Below are 20,612 nucleotides of genomic sequence, written 5' to 3' on the forward strand. Positions count from 1 at the left end.
ATTACGAAGCGCATAATATGCATATTTACACACACTTGTAAATTCTATATTCCCTTGCATGACATAAATATGACAAAAAATGTAAATTGTGATTAAAGCAGTGAAATTATCTTCTTTGTTCTAATCAAACACATTTTTGAATAACAGTAAAATTATGGGCTTATTTGAAAGCGGTCAATAGCGACGCTGTACGGCCTTCTCACCACTAGAGGGCGCGCGCCTTCAAGAAGTGGGCTGATTGTGTGACCCGGATGTGAACACAACAGGAAGAGGAAACAGCTAGCACGCACGTGAAGTAGTCCTCTTCGTAAACACACATCCAAGACGAGATGGAGATCACAGACGTCCCTGTCTCTAAAAGTGGCAAAAGTAAGAAAAAGAATAAAAACGATAATCAGAAGAGGGACGAGCAGGCAGATGACATGGGGGTTCGCGGCGTCGAAGTGAAAGAAGAGACGAAGGAGGCCACCGTCGCTTTCCCACCAACATTCAGTGTGTCCGAAATCAAGAATAAACAGCGAAGACATGTCATGTTTATGAAACTAAAGCAGGAGAAAAGAAAGGTAAAGTATTAATTCTCATTAAATTGAATAACGACAATAACAATTGCTTTATAGATCGGCACAACATGACATTCACATGTTTGACAATGAAAGTAAACACGGTGATACACACAGTACAGCAGTAACAACCGTTAATACGTTAGGACATATTCTGTTGTGGTCATTTGAATGTAAATTGGTTAGTTAACCATTGGCAACAACAGCAACGTGAATTAAAATACTTCACTTTTACCTTTGCCTACAAAGTCAGTGTAAATAATAGCTCGTGTGTTTTTTTATTTTAGCAAAAGATGGAGCTGAAGAAAAAGCGGAAAAGAGAGCAAAAAGCTCTCGGTGACAAGGTGAGTTTCGTGCAAAAAATATTTGTTCTTATTAAATAGTCAAAGACAAGTTTACATGTATCAGAACTAGGGCTGTCAAAAACAATGCGTTCATGGTGGTAACTGATTTATTTAGTTAATTACGTTAATTTTTTTAATGAAATGAACGCATGTGCATACTTGCTGTTAAAGAAACTCGTGTTAGGCATCAGACATCAGACATAGGTATTCAGATCTCTCTCTCTTTCTCTCTTTCTCTCTCTCTCTCTCTCTCTCTCTCTCTCTCTCTCTCTCTCTCTCTCTCTCTCTCTCTCTCTCTCTCTCTCTATATATATATATATATATATATATATACTGTCAAACTTGTCTATAGCGGCCACTAGAGGTAGTCTGCAAAAATGGCCGCTATAGACAGGTTGGCGTCCAGTTTGAATGTTGACCAGTAGAGGGGGAAATAATAATAATGTTGACCAGTAGAGGGCACTGCGGACTGCGGATAAAAGTTGTACAGCACTACTAGGCTTGTTATTATCATGGTTCATGGTTTTAATTCATCCTGAACATGCATGTGAGTCAAACAGTAGCACATCACATAGTACAATTCACAATTTTGCATGTCCAAAAAGGAGTAGGAAGAAGCAAAGCTTATTTAATCCTACCCCTCATCAGTTTCACATCAGTTGCAATACATTTATTCACCTCTTGTTCTTCCAAGTGTACTTTGTAGGTCTACATGACAATGTAGTGCAATCATAGCCAAGGTTTTTACTTACTAAAAGGAAGCTAGAGGCTTAATAATAACTGATAGAATATATCCACGACCCACAGAACAAAGCTGTGCTAGTAATGTCTTACGCTTGTTTTTAATATTTTACTTTTTATACGGCAGAGTGTCATTACAGCTTTAGTTCATCAGGAAGTGACGGGAAGTGACGGTGGGCGTCCCGAGCAGGAGAGCTAGGCTCAGTGCTAGCTGTGAGTTTGGAGAGAGTTGGGAAGTGTGTTTATGTTGGCGTGGATGTAAAGTCCTGCAGTGTTCTCCGCTGTTAATAAAGCCATTAAAGTGCATCGGCGACGTGAGTCTCTCCTTCCCCACAACAAGCAGCATTACAGTATTGACCAGTGCACACCAGGAAATAAACGATGTCACTTACAGGCATTGGCTGGACAGCTATGTAGTGGGGCTTGTTTAACCTTTGCCTTGTGGGCAAGCAGGAAGGAGAGACGATGCTGAGAGATGTGTGTGTGTTCTGAGCTGCTGTCTGGTGGCCGCGTTCAAGAAATAAAGTTGGCAGAAGCAACAGGAGAAGTTTCCTTCTTTGCTTCGGAGCTGAATAACACTGACAAGTTAACAGACTAGTGGCGAACGGAAAAGAAGACGGCTTTGTTTGTGTCGAATACAGAAGATGAGGACTTTGATGGATTTGTGGATGAGGATTGATGAAAAATAACGTGAGTACATTCTAAAATACTTCAATTAAGTACAACCCAACTCAGTTTTGCTCCCGCTGCCACATGCATGCTAGCGTATGTTTTTTTTTTATTGTAGCGTCGCTGGGAGCACGTCCTGTTCCCAGCATACTTTGTGGTAATGTTTTGGTGCAAATGCTCTTAAAGTTACATGTTTGACCAGGAAATAGCAAGCTCAAAGAAGACGGCTTTTTTATGTGGAACAACTGACAGTTTGTGTGGATCTTGTGAATGATTGTGACTGAGCTAGGACTCAGTAATTAAAGTCTACACACGACGGCTTCATTGATTGAAAAACGAAACTTTTTCGTGCATGAAGCTTCTACTTGATGAGTTGGAAATCTCATATTAAATCTCATATTAAATATATACAACAAAAGGTGGCGAGAAATATCTCTATATTGAATAAAGCAAAATATGTCCTTGATCAAAAATCACTCCACATCCTGTACTGTTCCTTAGTATTACCATATTTAATGTATTGTGTGGAGATATGGGGTAATAATTACAAAAGTAATCTTCACTCACTCACTGTATTGCAAAAAAGATGGGTGAGGATTATTCATAATACCAAGTATAGACAACATACAAACCTTTATTTTTAATACATATTAGTGAGGATTATTCATAATGCCAAGTATAGAGAACATACACACCTTTATTTTTAATACATATTAGTGAGGATTATTCATAATGCCAAGTATAGAGAACATACAAACCCTTTATTTTTAAAATCACAGATATTAAAATTTGCAGATTTAGTAAACTTTCAAACCGCCAGAAGAATGCATAAAGTTAATAACTCGTTACCAAAAACTTCAAACAGTATTTCTCAATCAGAGAGGAGAAATATGATCTTAGAGGAAAATTCAACTTAAAACATTTATACGCCAGAACTACGCTGAAAAGCCACAGCATTTCTGTGTGTGGAATTAAACTATGGAACGGATTGAGTAAGGAACTCAAACAAAGTACAGAGATGAGCACATTCAAAAACAATACAAGCAGTTGATGTTTGCTAAATACAAGCAGAAGAGTCTTGATTATCACAATGATGTTCTGTCAGGTTTGCTATTTCTTGTTTTGTTTTGTTTAAAGAAAAAAAATCTTTACTCATATTTATCTAATTATTTATTTATTATTACTTATTATTACTATTATTACTTATTTACTTATTTTTGGGATTTACCGATATGGATTATGTATTATTCTGACTATCACAGAAAACATGACATGGAATGCAGGAAGTGAACAATATGTACTGTACTAGATGTAGAATAGATGGGGGGGGGGGGGGGGGGGGGGGGGTAGGATTAAATAAGCTCTGCTTCTTCCTACTCCTTTTGGACATGTGGAACTGTGAAAATGATTTGAGATGTATTCCATTGGAACCTTCATGTTCAAATAAACTAAACTAAACTAAACTACTTGAGTTGGTAATTTGGCCGCTATATGCAGTCAGATATTGACCAAGGGAGACAAAATGGGTGGCCGCTGGCCGCGTTGGACAGGTGACTGCTATACACAAGGTGTGTGTCTGTGTGTGTGTGTGTGTGTGTGTGTGTGTGTGTGTGTGTATATATATATATATATATATATATATATATATATATATATATATATATATATATATATATATATATATATATATATATATATATATATATATATACCTACCTCAAAAAATTAGCATATTGTGATAAAGTTCATTATTTTCTGTAATGTACTGATAAACATTAGACTTTCACATATTTTAGATTCATTACACACAACTGAAGTAGTTCAGGCCTTTTATTGTTTTAATATTGATGATTTTGGCAAAAAAGTAAAGAAAAACCAAAAATCCCTATCTCAAAAAATTAGCATATCATGAAAAGGTACTCTAAACGAGCTATTAACCTAATCATTTGAATCAACGAATTAACTCTAAACACCTGCAAAAGATTCCTGAGGCTTTTAAAAACTCCCAGCCTGGTTCATTACTCAAAACCGCAATCATGGGTAAGACTGCCGACCTGACTGCTGTCCAGAAGGCCATCACTGACACCCTCAAGCAAGAGGGTAAGACACAGAAAGACATTTCTGAGCAAATAGGCTGTTCCCAGAGTGCTGCATCAAGGCACCTCAGTGGGAAGGAAAAAGTGTGGCAGAAAACGCTGCACAACCAGTAGAGGTGACCGGACCCTGAGGAATATTGTTGAGAAGGGCCGATTCCAGACCTTGGGGGACCTGCGGAAGCAGTGGACTGAGTCTGGAGTAGAAACATCCAGAGCCACCGTGCACAGGCGTGCGCAGGAAGTGGGCTACAGGTGCCGCATTCCCCAGGTCAAGCCACTTTTGAACCAGAAACAGCGACAGAAGCGCCTGACCTGGGCTACAGAGAAGCAGCACTGGACTGTTGCTCAGTAGTCCAAAGTACTTTTTTCAGATGAAAGCAGATTTTGCATGTCATTCGGAAATCAAGGTGCCTGAGTCTGGAGGAAGACTGGGGAGAAGGAAAAGCCAAAATGCCTGAAGTCCAGTGTCAAGTACCCACAGTCAGTGATGGTCTGGGGTGCCATGTCAGCTGCTGGTGTTGGTCCACTATGTTTCATCAAGGGCAGGGTCAATGCAGCTAGCTATCAGGAGGTTTTGGAGCACTTCATGCTTCCATCTGCTGAAAAGCTTTATGGAGATGAAGATTTCATTTTTCACGACCTGGCACCTGCTCACAGTGCCAAAACCACTGGTGAATGGTTTACTGACCATGGTATTACTGTGCTCTATTGGCCTGCCAACTTCCCTGACCTGAACCCCATAGAGAATCTGTGGGATATTGCGAAGAGGAAGTTGAGAGTCACCAGACCCAACACTGTGGATGAGCTTAAGGCCGCTATCGAAGCATCCTGGGCCTCCATAACACCTCAGCAGTGCCACAGGCTGATTGCCTCCATGCCACGCCGCACTCAAGCAGTCATTTCTGCAAAAGGATTCCCGACCAAGTATTGAGTGCATAACTGAACATAATTATTTGAAGGTTGACTTTTTTTGTATTAAAAACACTTTTCTTATATTGGTTGGATGAAATATGCTAATTTTTTGAGATGAGGATTTTTGGTTTTTCTTTACTTTTTTTTGCCAAAATCATCAATATTAAAACAATAAAAGGCCTGAACTACTTCAGTTGTGTGTAATGAATCTAAAATATATGAAAGTCTCATGTTTATCAGTACATTACAGAAAATAATGAACTTTATCACAATATGCTAATTTTTTTAGAAGGACCTCTGTGTGTGTGTGTGTGTGTATATATATATATTGATTGATTGATTGATTGATTGATTGATATATAGACCCATCCTGTCATTTATCTTTCTGTTCGTAAAATACAGTAAAAAAAATGTGCATATTTCAGACAAGGTGATTAATTAATGATGAACTAATATTACAAGTGTGCTTAATCTGATTCAAATGTTTCATCATTTGACAGCCGTAATAAAAACACCTATCGGATAGCGCGTCTTATGGCTCAGGAGAGGGTTTTAGCTCACAAGTGACTCCTTGGATATTTTTGTTGCTTCTAAAGATGCGGCTGGTTAGGTCCAAAATTTAGAAATTCAATCGCTATTTTTTATTTTTTTGAAGTGCGAGAAAATTGTAAAGTTAACTTTTAAATTCCTTCTGTTACTCATCTAGGCACCGCCAAAACAAGTCCCCAAGACGATAGAGAACCAGAGAGTCTACGATGAGACGACGGTGGACCCAGACGATGAAGAGGTTCTGTGGTGTGTCGGGGAGCTTTATTCAGCCATCCTCTTTTGTGATGCATTTTGGGTGATTGCTGTGCTTTTGGATTGTGTTTAGGTCGCGTTTGATGAAGCAACAGATGAATTTTCCGCCTACTTCAACGGGCTCACAAGCCCCAAAGTTCTCATCACAACGTCGGACAGACCCAGAGGGGTGAGCGCTGGTTGTCCTTCAGATCTCTTCCACTAGAAGGTGCTTCAGCGTGCTTGTGTGTGTTTCCTGTAGAGGACGGTGAAGTTCTGCGAGCAGCTGGCCACGGTCATCCCAGACGCCCACGTCTACTACAGACGTGGCTTGGCCCTGAAGAGGATCATTCCCCAGTGTGTCGCCAGGAACTTCACATACCTCCTGGTCATCAACGAGGACCGCAAAGTGCCCAGTATCCTCCACTGTGTCAGCGTGCTTCATGTTGATAAATAGCTAATTCCACACCTGCCAACATGTGGGACAGTGGCAAGGAGGGCACAGTTAGCACACACACAAGCAGCCCTCACCTTCACAGACGGTCCAAGGTTTGCAAGTATAAGCGTTTCGTCACCATATTGAGTCCCCATTGCAACAACATGCTGTTTGGCTGGAACAAAGCATCATATTCATTTGCATTATTCATACCGCTGTATTTATTTGGAACATTTCCACTCCGCTACACTTGTGTGGGTTTCCTGTAGATGTTTTTGGCTAAGATGTGATTCCTTCATGATGAACGTCGTCTTTCTTAACAAGTCTTAAGATGGGATGGTTCTTTGTCACCTGCCCGAAGGTCCCACCGCACACTTCAAGGTCAGCAGCGTTCGACTACGCAAGGAGATGAAGGTAAGAAAGAAACCAGTGGATTAGGATAAACCAGTGGATTAGGATAAACCAGTGGATTAGGATGCGTTAGGAAGGATGCGGAAATAAAACTGTACTGTGCAATAAATGTCCATCACAGTTGACTTGCTTAGAATTGAGCTCATGATTCTCTGGGACAGCATTTGTGCATCCAAACATGTTTTTATTGTTATTATTATCATCTTTATTATTATTATTATCATCATGAGACTCCTCCATTGTGTTGTTCTGCTTTTCGAAACTTCCAGTGGTCTTAGTGACTTTCTTCACTTTCTTTTCTTATTTTATTATTTATTTTATGATAAATATTATATATATATATATATATATATATATATATATCAATAAAATGAATGTATATAATATATTTATTTTATTAATTTATTTTTTAATTCATGTAATTATTTTAGATTTTTAATTTAAAAAATGCGCTTATTCTACTTCTAAACAGAAATGAAATGAAAGACTAAAAATAAGGCATCAAGTTAAAAACATGTCTCACTCGCTCAGATAAGGATATTCAAAGGGAAAGTCCGTTCATTCATGCGATCGCTCCTCATGCAAAATGATGAATGATTGCCAGCGAGTGTTGCCGGGTCGAACCAGGGCAACGGAGGGCAAAGGAGCCCCTTTTTTAGTCATTTCATAAAGAAAGGAATGATTGCTGGATTCTGCTGCGTTGTCTCCACAGAGGCGCGGAAAGGAGCCGACGGAGCATTTTCCAGAAGTGATTCTCAACAACTTCACCACACGTTTGGGCCACGGCGTGGGCCGAATGTTTGCAGCTCTCTTCCCTCAGAATCCGCAGTTTGTGGGTCGGCAGGTGGCCACCTTCCACAACCAGAGGGACTTCATCTTCTTCCGATTCCACAGGTGAAGCTTTGCTCGCCGGGGTGACAACAGCACGGCAGATCAGCTCACCACATGTCACTTGTGTGCGTGAAGGTACATCTTCAAGAATGAGAAGAAGGTCGGCATTCAGGAGCTGGGACCTCGCTTCACCCTCAAGCTTCGCTCTCTGCAGAAAGGCACCTTCGATTCAAAGTTTGGAGAGTACGAGTGGGTCCTGAAGGTGACTTTGGATTTCATCTTTTCATGCTTTCTACTCCAAACACCCCCAATGCCGACCCTTCTCAGAAAAAAATGACCCTTCTAAAGTCGTGCTTTGGCCCTGCTTGTATCACCACATCCAATCATGTTTCTCTTGTTTCCAGCGCCATGAAATGGATGCCTGCAGGCGCAAATTCCAGCTGTGAATGCAAAAAAACATTTCTTCCCAGATGACACAAGGACACCACTGTTTGTATTCCCTCGCTTCTTTGTGATCTTCACGCTTAGGGGGCACTCACATGAGGCCGGTCCTACCGTGCCTGGGTCCGCTTCACGCTTGACCAGCGTGAGCACGCTGATATCTGCCTGGACTGGGACAGGTAAAGGTAGGCGGGGGCAGGGTGCGGCATAGAGTGGCTGCAATGCAAACTGGCGTCACCATTCATAATATGAATAAAATACAAAGACTCCAAATGAATCAACTAGATTCACAGTCATTTCATTCATGCGGTCACTCACTCGTAAGGCATTCATGACAGCCGGCACCTTTCACAGTACAAATAGAGCGATGACTACTCCACATGAGACTAGAAATAGTCCACAAAGTCAGAGAAATTGTAGTAAAACGGCAGAATAGAAGTGATGACGGGCCAATTGAACCCACGTCCGTCACGATATGAACGTGCGAGTGCGAGTACACTCTTAGTGAAAGCAGCAATTACGCACTCATACATCCAAAGATGGATATTATACTCATTAAAAAGGCTTTTCTTGCTATTTATTTATAAATGAAAAAGAAATTACCGTATTAACCCCAATATGAGACCAGCCCAATATTTTTAACTTGTTTTTGGAAGACAAATTTTTTTAAATTGCGTGTTATGTTGCATATCTCATTTATTGCGCTTAATTGGTTCCACCAAGTGCGATTGCTCATTTATAAATGGAATATATTCCTAGCTGCAACATAGAAAACCTGTTGATAACCTTCTAAATACGCTTTTTAACATTATTAGAGCCCTCTAGACATCAAATACCCTGCTCATATTACTTATTACAGTAGACATAAGAGAACATAAGACATGATACAGGCTCTCACACAAACTCCAGCAAACAGGTGGTTTCATTTACGTTTATGTAGTAATCTGGGCTGTCAAATGATTAATCATTGTAATCAAATTAATCAGATTTCAAATGAATCATGATTAATCACCATTTGGAACTATGTGTGACATATGCCTTTTTACTGTATTTTATGAACACAAACATAGACACAGTTGTATATATTTGTATGTCATGAACTGAAAATGTAAATCAAGCTAAAAGATAGCACACGTCTGAACATATATTTACCCAACTCTAGTCTCTTTATTAGTAGCACAACACTTTAACCCACCTTAAGAGCCATGCCATGTAGTGTTCAAAGACACCATGGAATTTTTTACGTTAAATTCACTGTTTGGCGTGTAGACGGATTTTGTGAGATTTCCGAGCAAATTGTACTTGCGCATTAAGAGTTACGTGAGTGAGCTGTAAGAATATCCACTTACTGTTTTTCTTTGTCTTTATGTTTATTTATTACGACGGAACGTCAGGGCCACATTGAAAAAAGTAAGAATCTGAGATTTTGAGAATAAAGTCGTAAAGTTGTTATGAGAAAAAAGTAATATTACGAGAAAATAGAACATAGCTTTTCAGGAAGGAATGAAAGCTTCAGGCAAGCTTTTATTTCTTTATAACCTGCCTTTTTTTCTTGTTAATTTATGACTTTTTGTCTCATAAGTTTGCAACTTTATTCTTGTAAATTTATGACTTTATTGTTAAAATCTGGGATATTTTTTTTCCAATGTGGTGTCCATGAATGCATCTCGCTGTGGTCTTGTGTGGTTCCGAGGAGGACTAGAGACGTGTTTGTGAGTTGGAGATACAGTACACGTATTGCACTGCTGGTGATGTGTTCAGGTCAGAATAAAGTTGTAAAAGAGCGTCAGCCCTTGTGGGTACACCGTATGTGCATCATCACAGAGGCGTGGCTCGACATGGTGCGTATGCGTTTAATACGATTAAAATGGTAACGTAATGAATGAAATATGCTAGTTACCGCCATTAACGTGCTGTTTTTAACAGCTCTAATAGTAATACCTATGTACTTGTACATTATCATTACACACAATCGCTAACTTGTGAACATACTGCAAACACCCAAAACAACAGGGAATTTAGGAATTTGCAAGCCCAAAAACACCTCTAATAAGCGGACCTGGCAACCCTGATGAGCTGTCTTTGAAAAGAATCGTCTTTGAATGCGTGAGTACAGTACACCATACATACCATTTAAACATTTTTATGCTTCATTTAGGCCCAAAACATGGCAAATTTGCCAAATCTCATTTGGCACCAACTGTTGATTTGTTTGTATAAATGCACACGAGAGGTGTCTGTTTTATTTCTTCTATTTGGGTCATTATGGTATTATCACTAGTGAGGATAAGCAGCATAGGAGACGGAATGATGGTATTGATCAGTGTACTCTTCACGTGGCTTAGCAGTGTTACTGCTGTGAACTCTCCTATCAGTGGTGAGTACTGTCGAGTAAAACAATGAAATGAAATGTGAAAGTCATTTTATTCATGAAGTCAGACATGAAAAACTGTACAATTCCCAAGGCACGTGTGTCGGGGTATTTAGTTGGTTTTAATCATGTTTTACGTTTACACTTAATGTGCCACCGTAACACCTGGAAATGTTTGTCAACCTTACAGTAGGTTAAAAAATAATAATAATGAAGTGAGCTGCTTGTTTCCAATTTTCCATCAACATTCCTTAGGCGATTTTAGTCCAGAATGCAAAACCCGCAGTAAACATCCACAAGGCAGCACATTGGTGAAGCGCTGCGGAAAGAAAATACATTATCAACGTTTTTTCAAGTATAATTCAGGCGGTAAATGTAAGGCTCACAGAGGGAGGGGTCGCTGCTATAAGAAGGAGCAGACTTTCTGCGGTCTGAACGGGTTGTTGCTGGACGACATGCCGGTGAGCAGGGGGTCCTGCTGGGCGTTCTGAAGACAAAACTGCTGCAGGTCCGCGGCGGCCTGGGACACCTAACGACATCCAGGATGAAAAGACTGTTAAAAAGTGTGCCGTTTGTCATTTTCGGTATAGTCGTCGCGATCTTCTTCGCTCAAAGCCAAACACGCCCAAAAATGAAAAAGAGGCGTAAGCTTGTTTTTTTCTTACCTTTACTCGGTTTATTCCCGCCTCAAGGCGTAGCTGTTGAACGATTTTCTTCATCGCTACGATGTTGGATGACCCCGACATTGTGGTGATTTATCCCTTTTGGTCTCGAAACAATAAAGTTCTTCAACTTGTTGATAAGATACTTCTTGATCAACAATGGACTTCCGGCTTTTGTGGAGGCGTGGCCTCCACATGTTGCTTTCAGGGGTTCGGAACACAGTACGAATTGGCAAATTCTCAGCGTTTCACAGTATAGTACTGATACTGTATATCCCTGAAGGTTGCTTTTAGAGGCTCGGGATATAATTATAATTGACAGACATTTCGTGTTATACCTTGCCCATGCAACTTCTAATGTTGCTTTCAGGGGTTCGGAATACAAGTGGAATTGATCTCTCTGTTATGTTATGTGTATAGTATGATTGTACGTCGTTTGTGTTACATTTCCATACTCTAAATGTGTAACATGGCGTTCTTACACTAAGATATAAGTATGTATTCCTACATTGCCAGAAGTACTAGAAGGCGGCTGTCGAGGACTGGAAAGGTCTGCCTCTAGTGGCGAAAAGGTATCACTGCGACACAATGTGTAATAGCCAGGCGGCACGAATTTCCACAATGCAATGCCTTGGTTTACTGACCGGAAATGAAGGTCGCTATATTCATCCCCTTCCCTTTCTCCACTCCTTTTGAATTGTGAATTAAAACCATCCGCGTAATTTAGTTAACCAAACAAGTTAGCTAGTAAGTACATCCTCTTCCGTTACGTAGCCAAGATGGCGACCATTGAGCGTGCCAAGTGTCCATCGCTGCATGTCACTGCCACAGATCTGTATAATATATCTGGATAGCTCATTGGCGATGACTTGTGAAGGCAAACGGCCGCCATATTGCTACTCGCAAGAAACACTTCTCGGGCAAGCTTTTGCATTCGTGGTGAACTTATTTTATTAATTCGGATTGGACACAAATTTCGCCTTAAGATGCCTGCATGTGCAGCTATTAACTGCACAAATCGCCAGTTCAAAGGCTGTGGACGAACATTTCACCTGTAAGTACGATTGAAATGTAGATTTATGATTGATCATTTAAGGATTTTGAACTGTCGATCTCAGATATTTTCGATCGTGTAAAATTCCTCTGATTAAATGTATGTCCAGAATTGATACGTTTATATAGCTCTATAATAGCTAAGAGGAAATGTACGTACTTGTTTGTTATATCATGATATATGATCAAGACCTCACAGAACATTGTTGGGGCAGCCCTCCCCTCACTGTAAGACATTTATAAATCTAGAGTCCTACGCAGAACACACAACCTCATCAAGGACAGCACACATCCACAACACTCATTATTCACACTCCTACCGTCAGGCAGACGCTACAGGAGTTTGAAGTCCAGGACCACAAGGCTGGCAAACAGCTTTTACCCACAGGCCATCAGGCTTCTCAACGAAGCACTCACACACACCGCACGCAACACACACACACACTCATAGCACTTTATTTACTTATTTATTTGTATTATTTATCTGTATTAATGTCTCTTCTGTTGTTGCTTAATTTATTGGTATTTATGTTTCTGATGTTCTTATTCTTTTTCTTGTGTTTTCTTTCTTTTCTTGGGAGAATGAACAGAATAAGAATTTCATTGCATAGCAGAACTACCTGTTTTACTATGCATATGACAATAAAACTCTTCTTCTTGAATGTATTTTTTAAGGGACGAAAGTTGCGTTACTTGAAGGAATGGGAGAATCTCCCGGCTTTTTAATGTCAAATATAGATGTTCTGCGAGCCTCTTCATCTGCTTTGTACACTATGTACGCTGTGCCAATGTAGTAGAGCTGTGAGTGGTAAGATGGCGTCTCTTTGGCTTCAGCGGCTTGCACTCCGGCTTGCGACGTATGAGCTATCCAGATATACTTGTATTATACAGATCAATGGCCAAGTGTCCATCGCTGCGGGTCAGTGCGCAATACTACTCGCAACGCAATCCGCCCCGCCCATGTGCAAGGACTACGTCACATCCTTCTTTAGCTATTTTTTACGACAGCGTTTCTGCGACATCACGTGCTGTGCTGTGGTAGTTATTTTTGAAATGTATGAAGATAAATGGTCCATAACCAAAATAGCATCCATCCAAACAAATCTTCCGAGCAAATGTTTCTGTGTGTATTTTTTTCAGTGGCGAAAAAAAATAAAATAATTCATGGACAAAACAAAGATGGCTTATAAATTGTCTACTTGCACCATGGATACGATGTAAGCAAAAAATATTGATTATGTTGTCGTTTCTCACATTTCTATCTATCTTGATAACGTTTTGGGGGGGTTAAGGGGGGACGCTTGCTGCCGTGAAATAGATCGACGGGTGGCGTAGATTACACATGCCTAACATGTGACTGCCGAAAAATAGGCGACCGGATATAGACGCGTTGTGCACATGCGTAGTACCCAGTTGGACCGATCGCGTTCCGGGTACGTATGGCGCAGTGACACCGCGCACTCACCGCTTGGGGAGCGTGTTGAGTGCAACATCCGGGTACCGGCGGCGCAGTGCATTCAGTGTGAACGCACTTGTGTGCTCAAACTTGGAAGTGAAAGTACGGAAGTGCTCGTATTGAAACAAAGCCTTGACTTGCACGAGCAGCTGTAACATTGCAAATACCAATGAAATGATAAACATTTGATGTAAATAGGCTTGGAATAGTATTCTGAAATTCCAAGTGTGGTAACTAACACACGTGGCCGATAAAGGTGACTGATTGTTATTCTGATCAGTTAGCTAATTACATTTACTGCTGCAGGAAATACATGCTCATTCAGTAAATCATTACAAAATAAAATTAAAACCCACTTTTATTGTCTGGCTTTTAACTCTGTGAGTTGTGTGGCCCTCTTGTGTCTTTTGTTGCTTTTGTAATTTGATTGGTTTTACTTGTCTTTTTTATTTTATCTATTTTTTTATTTGTATCTATTTAATTTCTTGTTTTTATTGTTCTGAATATTTTTGTTTTTATTTGATTTTCTGTTATTGAAATTGTACTTTTTCTTATTTCTTGTTTTGCTGGTTTGCGCAGCACTTTGGAAAATGCGTTTCTAAAACGTGCTCCATAAATAAAGATTCAAGATTCAAGAGTTTTATTGTCATATGCACAGTAAAACAGGCAGTTATACTATGCAATGAATTAATTAAGTAGATTGGATCATTACAAATGGAAAAAAAATCACAGTGCAACCCCTACAAATGATGCATTCAACATCCTCCTCCTCCTCTTTGGTGGCAGCACCAGAGCAACCAACACTGGCAGCCTCATAAAAGGCTCCGCGGTGTGGACAATTCCACTTTAGTGTCTCACGCCCCCGCCTCCAGCAGGCCAAACAAAGCGGTGTGGTAATAAAAGACATTAGTGGTAGCAGTCGCCGCTCAGCTGGACCTGCCAAGATGGAGCTGTCTTGTGAATCCGCTTACACCGTGGATAGAAGACCCATCAGTTGCAAAGTGTGTTATTCTTCAAATTCCCGAGCACTCTTCTTCTCTTTAGCGCGTGTTTGTTTTTTCTGCGTTCAGTTGCTGGAGCTCCATGTTCTCTACGTGCCGGATGAGCAGTGGAACGTCAAGCTGAACAAAGTCCCTGCAGATGCCACCGAGAGCTTCATATCTGCCGGCTTCATCAGGTTTTATTATGACCACATAAACCATTTCCTGTACTTATGATTGAAGTAAGACCTTCCAGCTGCCGTGCTTGCAACTGTGTCTGCTATTTATGGAAACCAGAGGTGTGAATATGACTTATTTCTTCTTACCTTCAGGCAGAAAAACTACAACTGAACGGGTCGTAGTTGGGTTTCATCACAAGATTACGAGTTGAAAATGTATACAAAATGACAAGAAAAAAGTTGCAATATTTCAAGAATAAAGTTAGATTTTCTTTCAAGAAAAAAAGAACGATATTTTAAGATTAAAGTGGTAATGTTGGAGAAAAAAGCGTAAAAACATCACAATGTCGGACAAAAGTAGCAGGATAAATTATGTAAGGTGCTACAGGGAAAAGTCCTAATATTTGAAGTTGTATTGTTTTCAAGAAAAAACATCATAATAATACAAGAAAAAATGACAGTTACAATACATCAAGTATAAAGATGTTTTTAATCCAAAAAAGAGAAGTCGTAATATTACCAAAAAAAGGCAATATTTTTTCAATATATTGATTTTATTTTAAAAAGTCCTAAAGTTGTGTGAAAAAAGTTTCAACATTTCAGGAATAAATCTTTTTTTTTTTTTACAAGAAGTAAAAGTCATAATATTGCAAGGTTGCTAGATTTTCAGATTTTTTTGGTTGTTATGTGATATAAAAGTTGCAAGTTATCAAGAATAAAACTGTTTTTTCAGGAAAGAAAACTCATCATATTACAACAAAAAGTGGCAATATTTTTTTCATTTTATTTTTTTAAATCACAAAATTGTGTAAAAAAAAAAAGTCACAACATTTGAAGAAATAAGCTGTGAAGTCATCATATTACAGGTTGCATATTATCAGAATATTTATTTTGAGAAAACAAATCATGATTTCTTTTGTTGTAACGTCATGAGATACAAAGCTGTTTTAGGAAAGAACAGTCATCATTTATATGAGAAAAAAGTGGCAATATTTTAACAATATTTACATTTAAAAAATGTATAAAATTGTGCAGAAAAAGTTGAACTATTTCAAGAATCAAGCTGTTTTTTCTGGGAAGAAAAGCCATAATATTACAAGGTTGCTATACTTTCACAATATTTCATTTTTTTTTTGTAATAATATGATGAAGAAGTTGCAAGGTGTCAAGAGTAAAAGCTAAGCTAAGAATAAAGCTGGGGTTTTTTTAGGAAAGAAAAGTCATAATATGACAAAAAAAGTGTCAATATTTACAACATTTCAACCAATCAATGACGTGTGAGACAAGTTGAGAGCTAAAAGTCAATGAATGATTTCTTGTGACTTTATGCTAGCAAAGCTGGCAAGTTGTGTTTGTTCCGTGCGTGTGGTGTTGGAAGTTCTGCTCCTAAATGTTTGTTTGTGTGGTTTTGGTTAGGGTCCATCCTGACGTCACCCTCAAAGCTCTGAGGACCGAACTGGCAGACTTCCTGGGCTCGGAGCGGAGCGTGGACAAGTTCTCCTTCTTGAAATGCGTGGGCCGCAGCCTGGCTCTGGTCGGTGGCTGCAAAGCAGCGGGCGGTGACCGCATTGCTTGACAAGTTGTTTGTGTTGTGTTGTTGTGACAGGTGAAGAGCCAACAGGAGAAGGACGTGAAAGTGAAAACATTCGCTCCGCCCTACGTAAGCACCGTCATTCATATCTTATGATGACGAGGAGGCACGCTGCCGATGGCAGAAAGAAAGGCTGCTGTTGTTTGTTTGTTTGTGCGTTGCCAGGCCGACCAGCCGGAGCTTTACCTCCTCCCCGCAGCGGATGACCACAGCAGCCTTTACTCCCACTCCATCGGCCCAGACACCAGCGGCAGCTCCCCGGACCCCCCGACCTTTTACCCCCGCAAGACGTGGAGCTCGCCAGCAGAGACAAAAGAGTCCGTGAAATTCCCGCACATCCCGCAGTCGTCCCATCAGCTCCCTTCCGCCTACAGCCTGGAGGAGGAGGAGGAGGATGAAGAGCAGAGCTACAGCTCCTCAGAGGGAGACGAAGGACACCAGGAGAATGATGAAGAGGAGGAGGAGGAGGAAGAAGATGGTCGATGTGGACTCAGAAAGTCTCGGAACCAAAAGACAAGTCAACCACTTTCACACAACAAAGGTGAAATTCATTCATTCATTCATTCATTCTATGCCGTTTATCCCCACTGTGTATGTATGCTGGAGCCTACCCCAGCATCCATCCATCTTCTATGCCATTTATCCCCACTGTGTATGTATGCTGGAGCCTACCCCAGCATCCGTCAATCTTCTATGCCATTTATCCCCACTGTGTATGTATGCTGGAGCCTACCCCAGCGGACTTCAGGCGAGAGGCGGGGTCGTCATTCATTGTTGTAGTTATGATGAATGAATACACGTTCCACGTGCATCAGGAAGATGATCCACTACTTCAGTACTACCCTGCTTGCAATTCATACTGTTTGTTTCTTTGCATCGTTTTGTCTTGTTTGTTTTCGTCACCAAAGAAATTCTTACAAAGCAAAGCGCTACAAAGCAAGAACAACGTGTGTTTCTAGTTGTCTTAGTGACTTTTGTCGAGGTATTTCTCTCCGTTACTAAAGAATACAGAATACAGAAGCGGTGCTAATAAATGATGTAATTCTTATTATTAGTAATACTGCAGTATTTCAAAGTCATCTTTTACAAAACGACATAAGAAGCTAAGCAGTGTTAGTAGTAGTACTAATAGTAGTACAAGTAGTATCGCAAGTATTAGTCTTATTGTAAGTGTGTTTTTAAAAGTATGCAATCATTAATTGTGCTACTATTTTATTATTTTTGTTTTTGTTATGTCGTAAATGATTTTTCTTGGTTACCAAATAGTAAAAAAAAAAGTAACAAACAATAGAAAATACATTAAAAAACTAAGTAAATAAAATGAAATGATTCTTATGATTGAATTATTTGAAGTACTTCTGTTCTAGACGACTCACTTTTGGAAAAGACAATAAATGAAATAAATATGAAAAAGTCTGAATAGATATTCTAAGAAATGTATGATTAATGTGACGTTTTTGAGTGATTAAAAAAAATATCAACATGAATAATTTAGCCATTTTTCCCGTTGTATGTTTCCAAGTGAATGGTGAAGATGTGTTTGTGTGACGCAGCGTTGGCTCGGGTGACGGAGGAAGGAAGGCGCAGGAAGAAGAAAGGTTACCAGAAGGTCACCAGGGACGCAGGCGTGGAGGAAGCGCATTCAGACAGGTGAGCCGCACCGTGGTTCTTCTGGTGTCGCCACCTCGCTGGTTCTTCTGACTCCCTGCAGGCTCGGGAAGGCGCGAGACGTTCGTACGTTTCGGTCTCCGAGGAGCAAAGCGGCAAGCGGGGTAACGCGTGACGTGCATCTTTTCAAACCGGCCTTTCCCACGGGAGGCACCACTGCTGATGTTTCTTTGCTTTGAAGGCCCCTGAAAGCCCCATCGTGTTATCCCGACCCGTACGCTGCACCTCTCCTCCTCCTGGTCTGGACCTGACCATGACCACCCAAAAAGCGTCTGCGCCCACCAACAGTAAGCTAGCAAAACAACACACACGACCAACTGGAGACATTCAAGATGACGTTTTGTCTGTGAGGAGAGGAACTCGTGGAGGAAATCAGGCTGGTGAAGGAGGAACGCAAGCAGTTGGAGTGGAAAAGACAAGAACTGCTCAGGAAAGGAAAAGACTTGTTGGCCCAGAACCGACACCGCCGCAACCAAGGTGGGGAGATTTCAATAAAGAAAGGTTGGGTGTGGTCTTAAACCACAGCCCTGAGGAACTCCTCCCCACACCATCGCATGTTTCAGTCTTTGGATGAAGCAGCACAACAGCACTTCCTTATTTGAAATGTACAAAATATGGTAATAATGCCTGGATCACTTTTTTTAGGAAATAACATAAATCTAATTATTTCTAAAAGTAAAAGTTCATTGTTTTTATATTTCTATTTTTCAAATGACATAAATGTCATGAAATATTTTCATTTATTAGTAAAACAAAAGAAAGTCCAATACTGTCATGTTATCATCCATCCATCCATTTTCTATACGGCTTCTCCTCTTTAGGGCCGCGGGGGCTTGCTCGTGTTGTTCAAATGAAGTCAAATGTCATATTTTCATTTGTTACAAGCAAAAAATGGAAGTACAGAACAAAGTAAGAATAAGATTAAAGTGAATTTATGTTTCAGATATGAAAAATATAACAAATAATAAAGGACAATGAATTGGAGGGTACATTGTTTTATTATTCATGTTTTTTATTGAATTAGTTTTCTTAAACCTTACCATTTAAAATGTAAGTAAAGATTTCACTTTTTTTTTTAAGTAAACTAACATTTGGTTCATAATTAAATAATCCAAACTAATTTAAATAAATGTTTTGTTTTTTTTTACTAAGAAACTACTTGAAATGAAAAATTGTACATGTTTTTAATCAAATAAAAATACTTTTAAAATCCAAAATAAATGTAAAAGCATCAACTTTAAATAGGAAACAATGTAAAAGTACGGTGAAGATGTGAAAACCAAGGCTACCGCCCAGGGTCTGGTGTTTCTTCACGTGTGCTTCTGGCCACGCCCCATCCATGCTCGCTGTGTGTTTTCTTCTTTCTGGTTTTCCAAGCCCGTGACAGCTGGAAGAAGAAGTATTTTGATACCAAGAAGGCCACCGCCCCTTTGGAAGACGCTCTGAAGAGCGTGCGCCAAGAGCTGGAGACGTTTTACAACAAAGTCTTGCACCAGCTGCACGCGAGAGACAACAGAGGCAGGCCACAAAAACAAGGCAGATGCTCGGAAAAAGTACGTTTCCCTCGTCGCTTTACTGAAACATCAACACTCACTAAGCAGCCTTTCTGCTGAATGTTTCCTGCCCCAAATGTGATGTTTCAGAATGAGCTCATCATTCAGATCCTGACAGAGAGCCATGAGATTGACAACCTGAAGAGGAAGGTGGAGGACGCCAAGATGAAGCTGGTGACGGAGATGAAGGTAAAAGATCAAGTGATGGACCGGGACCTTCGCTAAACATCTCACCTTGTGCTGCAGCTCAGGAAACAGGCTGCCACTGAGCTCAGGGGACTGAAGGCGGAGCTGGCCCAGAAGAAGAGTCAGTCCTGCCGTCACGGGCCCGCAGCATCTTTGAGCTTTGGCAGCGCAGCGGCAGAATAAAAATCTAAACTCCTCAACAGCTCCATCTGAAAGTCACAATGTAAAGAAAAAAACACCAACTGGATGTCCACGCTCCTGATACAAAAAATGCAGCTGCTGCCATCTTGTGGCGTTCAAAACGACATTAGGAGGTTGCCTACAGCCACAGCTGTTGATGTCAACGTACTTGTCTTTTGTTACTATTACAATAAAATGTTGGTGTTCAGACGCTCCACGAGCTTCCCTTCTTCATGAACATGAACTTAAGCAGACACGTAGCGCTAGCATGCTAGGTGTTAGCATGTTAGCATACTAACATAATTACACTAACATTTTCAAAGGTAGGCACTTATAGAAACACTTAGCGCTATTATGTTCGGTGTTAGCATGCTGATGTTAGCATGTTAACATTCCTTAAGTCATTCAAACGCTACCGTGGAATGTTTCATGGTCAAAGAATCTAAACACGTATATGAAGTGAATGCAGGACTAATATTTATGGTGTAAATCACAATATGGGGGGGGGTACT

General features: G+C 40.2%; 3 protein-coding genes across 5 annotated transcripts; 2 read left to right on the forward strand and 1 right to left on the reverse strand.

Annotated features, from left to right (window-relative positions):
- Positions 1 to 252: 252 nt before the first annotated feature.
- Positions 253 to 11,497, forward strand: rpf1 (ribosome production factor 1 homolog). Its single transcript, XM_054790389.1, has 9 exons — positions 253 to 563; positions 848 to 904; positions 6,029 to 6,109; positions 6,197 to 6,292; positions 6,365 to 6,518; positions 6,870 to 6,952; positions 7,662 to 7,843; positions 7,916 to 8,042; positions 8,185 to 11,497. The coding sequence occupies exons 1-9, from the start codon at positions 330 to 332 to the stop codon at positions 8,224 to 8,226; spliced, it is 1,056 nt and encodes a 351-aa protein (XP_054646364.1). The 5' UTR covers positions 253 to 329; the 3' UTR covers positions 8,227 to 11,497.
- On the reverse strand, positions 10,627 to 11,968 carry LOC129189079 (guanine nucleotide-binding protein G(I)/G(S)/G(O) subunit gamma-5). Its single transcript, XM_054790390.1, has 3 exons — positions 11,258 to 11,968; positions 10,979 to 11,121; positions 10,627 to 10,911 (listed from the first exon to the last, which is right to left on the reverse strand). Exons 1-2 carry the CDS (start codon positions 11,336 to 11,338, stop codon positions 10,996 to 10,998), a joined length of 207 nt encoding a protein of 68 aa, XP_054646365.1. The 5' UTR covers positions 11,339 to 11,968; the 3' UTR covers positions 10,627 to 10,911; positions 10,979 to 10,995.
- A 2,441-nt stretch (positions 11,969 to 14,409) lies between these two features.
- Positions 14,410 to 20,315, forward strand: spata1 (spermatogenesis associated 1). 3 transcript variants are annotated; one of them, XM_054790386.1, is made up of 12 exons: positions 14,410 to 14,764; positions 14,834 to 14,940; positions 16,339 to 16,456; positions 16,529 to 16,582; positions 16,679 to 17,054; positions 18,067 to 18,163; positions 18,225 to 18,285; positions 18,363 to 18,468; positions 18,514 to 18,658; positions 19,569 to 19,734; positions 19,825 to 19,923; positions 19,981 to 20,315. In XM_054790386.1, exons 1-12 carry the CDS (start codon positions 14,708 to 14,710, stop codon positions 20,101 to 20,103), a joined length of 1,509 nt encoding a protein of 502 aa, XP_054646361.1. In that variant the 5' UTR covers positions 14,410 to 14,707; the 3' UTR covers positions 20,104 to 20,315. The 3 variants fall into 3 exon arrangements, with proteins under 3 accessions (XP_054646361.1, XP_054646363.1, XP_054646362.1); XM_054790388.1 differs by having other exon boundaries at positions 18,538 to 18,658; XM_054790387.1 differs by having other exon boundaries at positions 14,412 to 14,764; positions 18,536 to 18,658; positions 19,559 to 19,734.
- The last annotated feature ends 297 nt before the right edge of the window (positions 20,316 to 20,612 follow it).

Source organism: Dunckerocampus dactyliophorus, chromosome 10, assembly GCF_027744805.1.
Source record: "Dunckerocampus dactyliophorus isolate RoL2022-P2 chromosome 10, RoL_Ddac_1.1, whole genome shotgun sequence".
Taxonomy (NCBI): Eukaryota; Metazoa; Chordata; class Actinopteri; order Syngnathiformes; family Syngnathidae; genus Dunckerocampus; species Dunckerocampus dactyliophorus.

Excerpts from the sequence above, each read along its gene's own strand:
- LOC129189079 (XM_054790390.1), bottom strand. The coding sequence starts at position 11,338 with ATGTCGGGGTCATCCAACATCGTAGCGATGAAGAAAATCGTTCAACAG. Across the intron at positions 11,122-11,257 it reads CGGGAATAAACCGAGTAAAG|GTGTCCCAGGCCGCCGCGGA; the intron begins GTAAGAAAAAAA and ends GGATGTCGTTAG.
- rpf1 (XM_054790389.1), top strand. The coding sequence starts at position 330 with ATGGAGATCACAGACGTCCCTGTCTCTAAAAGTGGCAAAAGTAAGAAA. Across the intron at positions 564-847 it reads TAAAGCAGGAGAAAAGAAAG|CAAAAGATGGAGCTGAAGAA; the intron begins GTAAAGTATTAA and ends TTTTTATTTTAG. Across the intron at positions 905-6,028 it reads AAAAAGCTCTCGGTGACAAG|GCACCGCCAAAACAAGTCCC; the intron begins GTGAGTTTCGTG and ends TTACTCATCTAG.
- spata1 (XM_054790386.1), top strand. The coding sequence starts at position 14,708 with ATGGAGCTGTCTTGTGAATCCGCTTACACCGTGGATAGAAGACCCATC. Across the intron at positions 16,457-16,528 it reads TGGGCCGCAGCCTGGCTCTG|GTGAAGAGCCAACAGGAGAA; the intron begins GTCGGTGGCTGC and ends TTGTTGTGACAG. Across the intron at positions 19,924-19,980 it reads AGCTGGTGACGGAGATGAAG|CTCAGGAAACAGGCTGCCAC; the intron begins GTAAAAGATCAA and ends CTTGTGCTGCAG.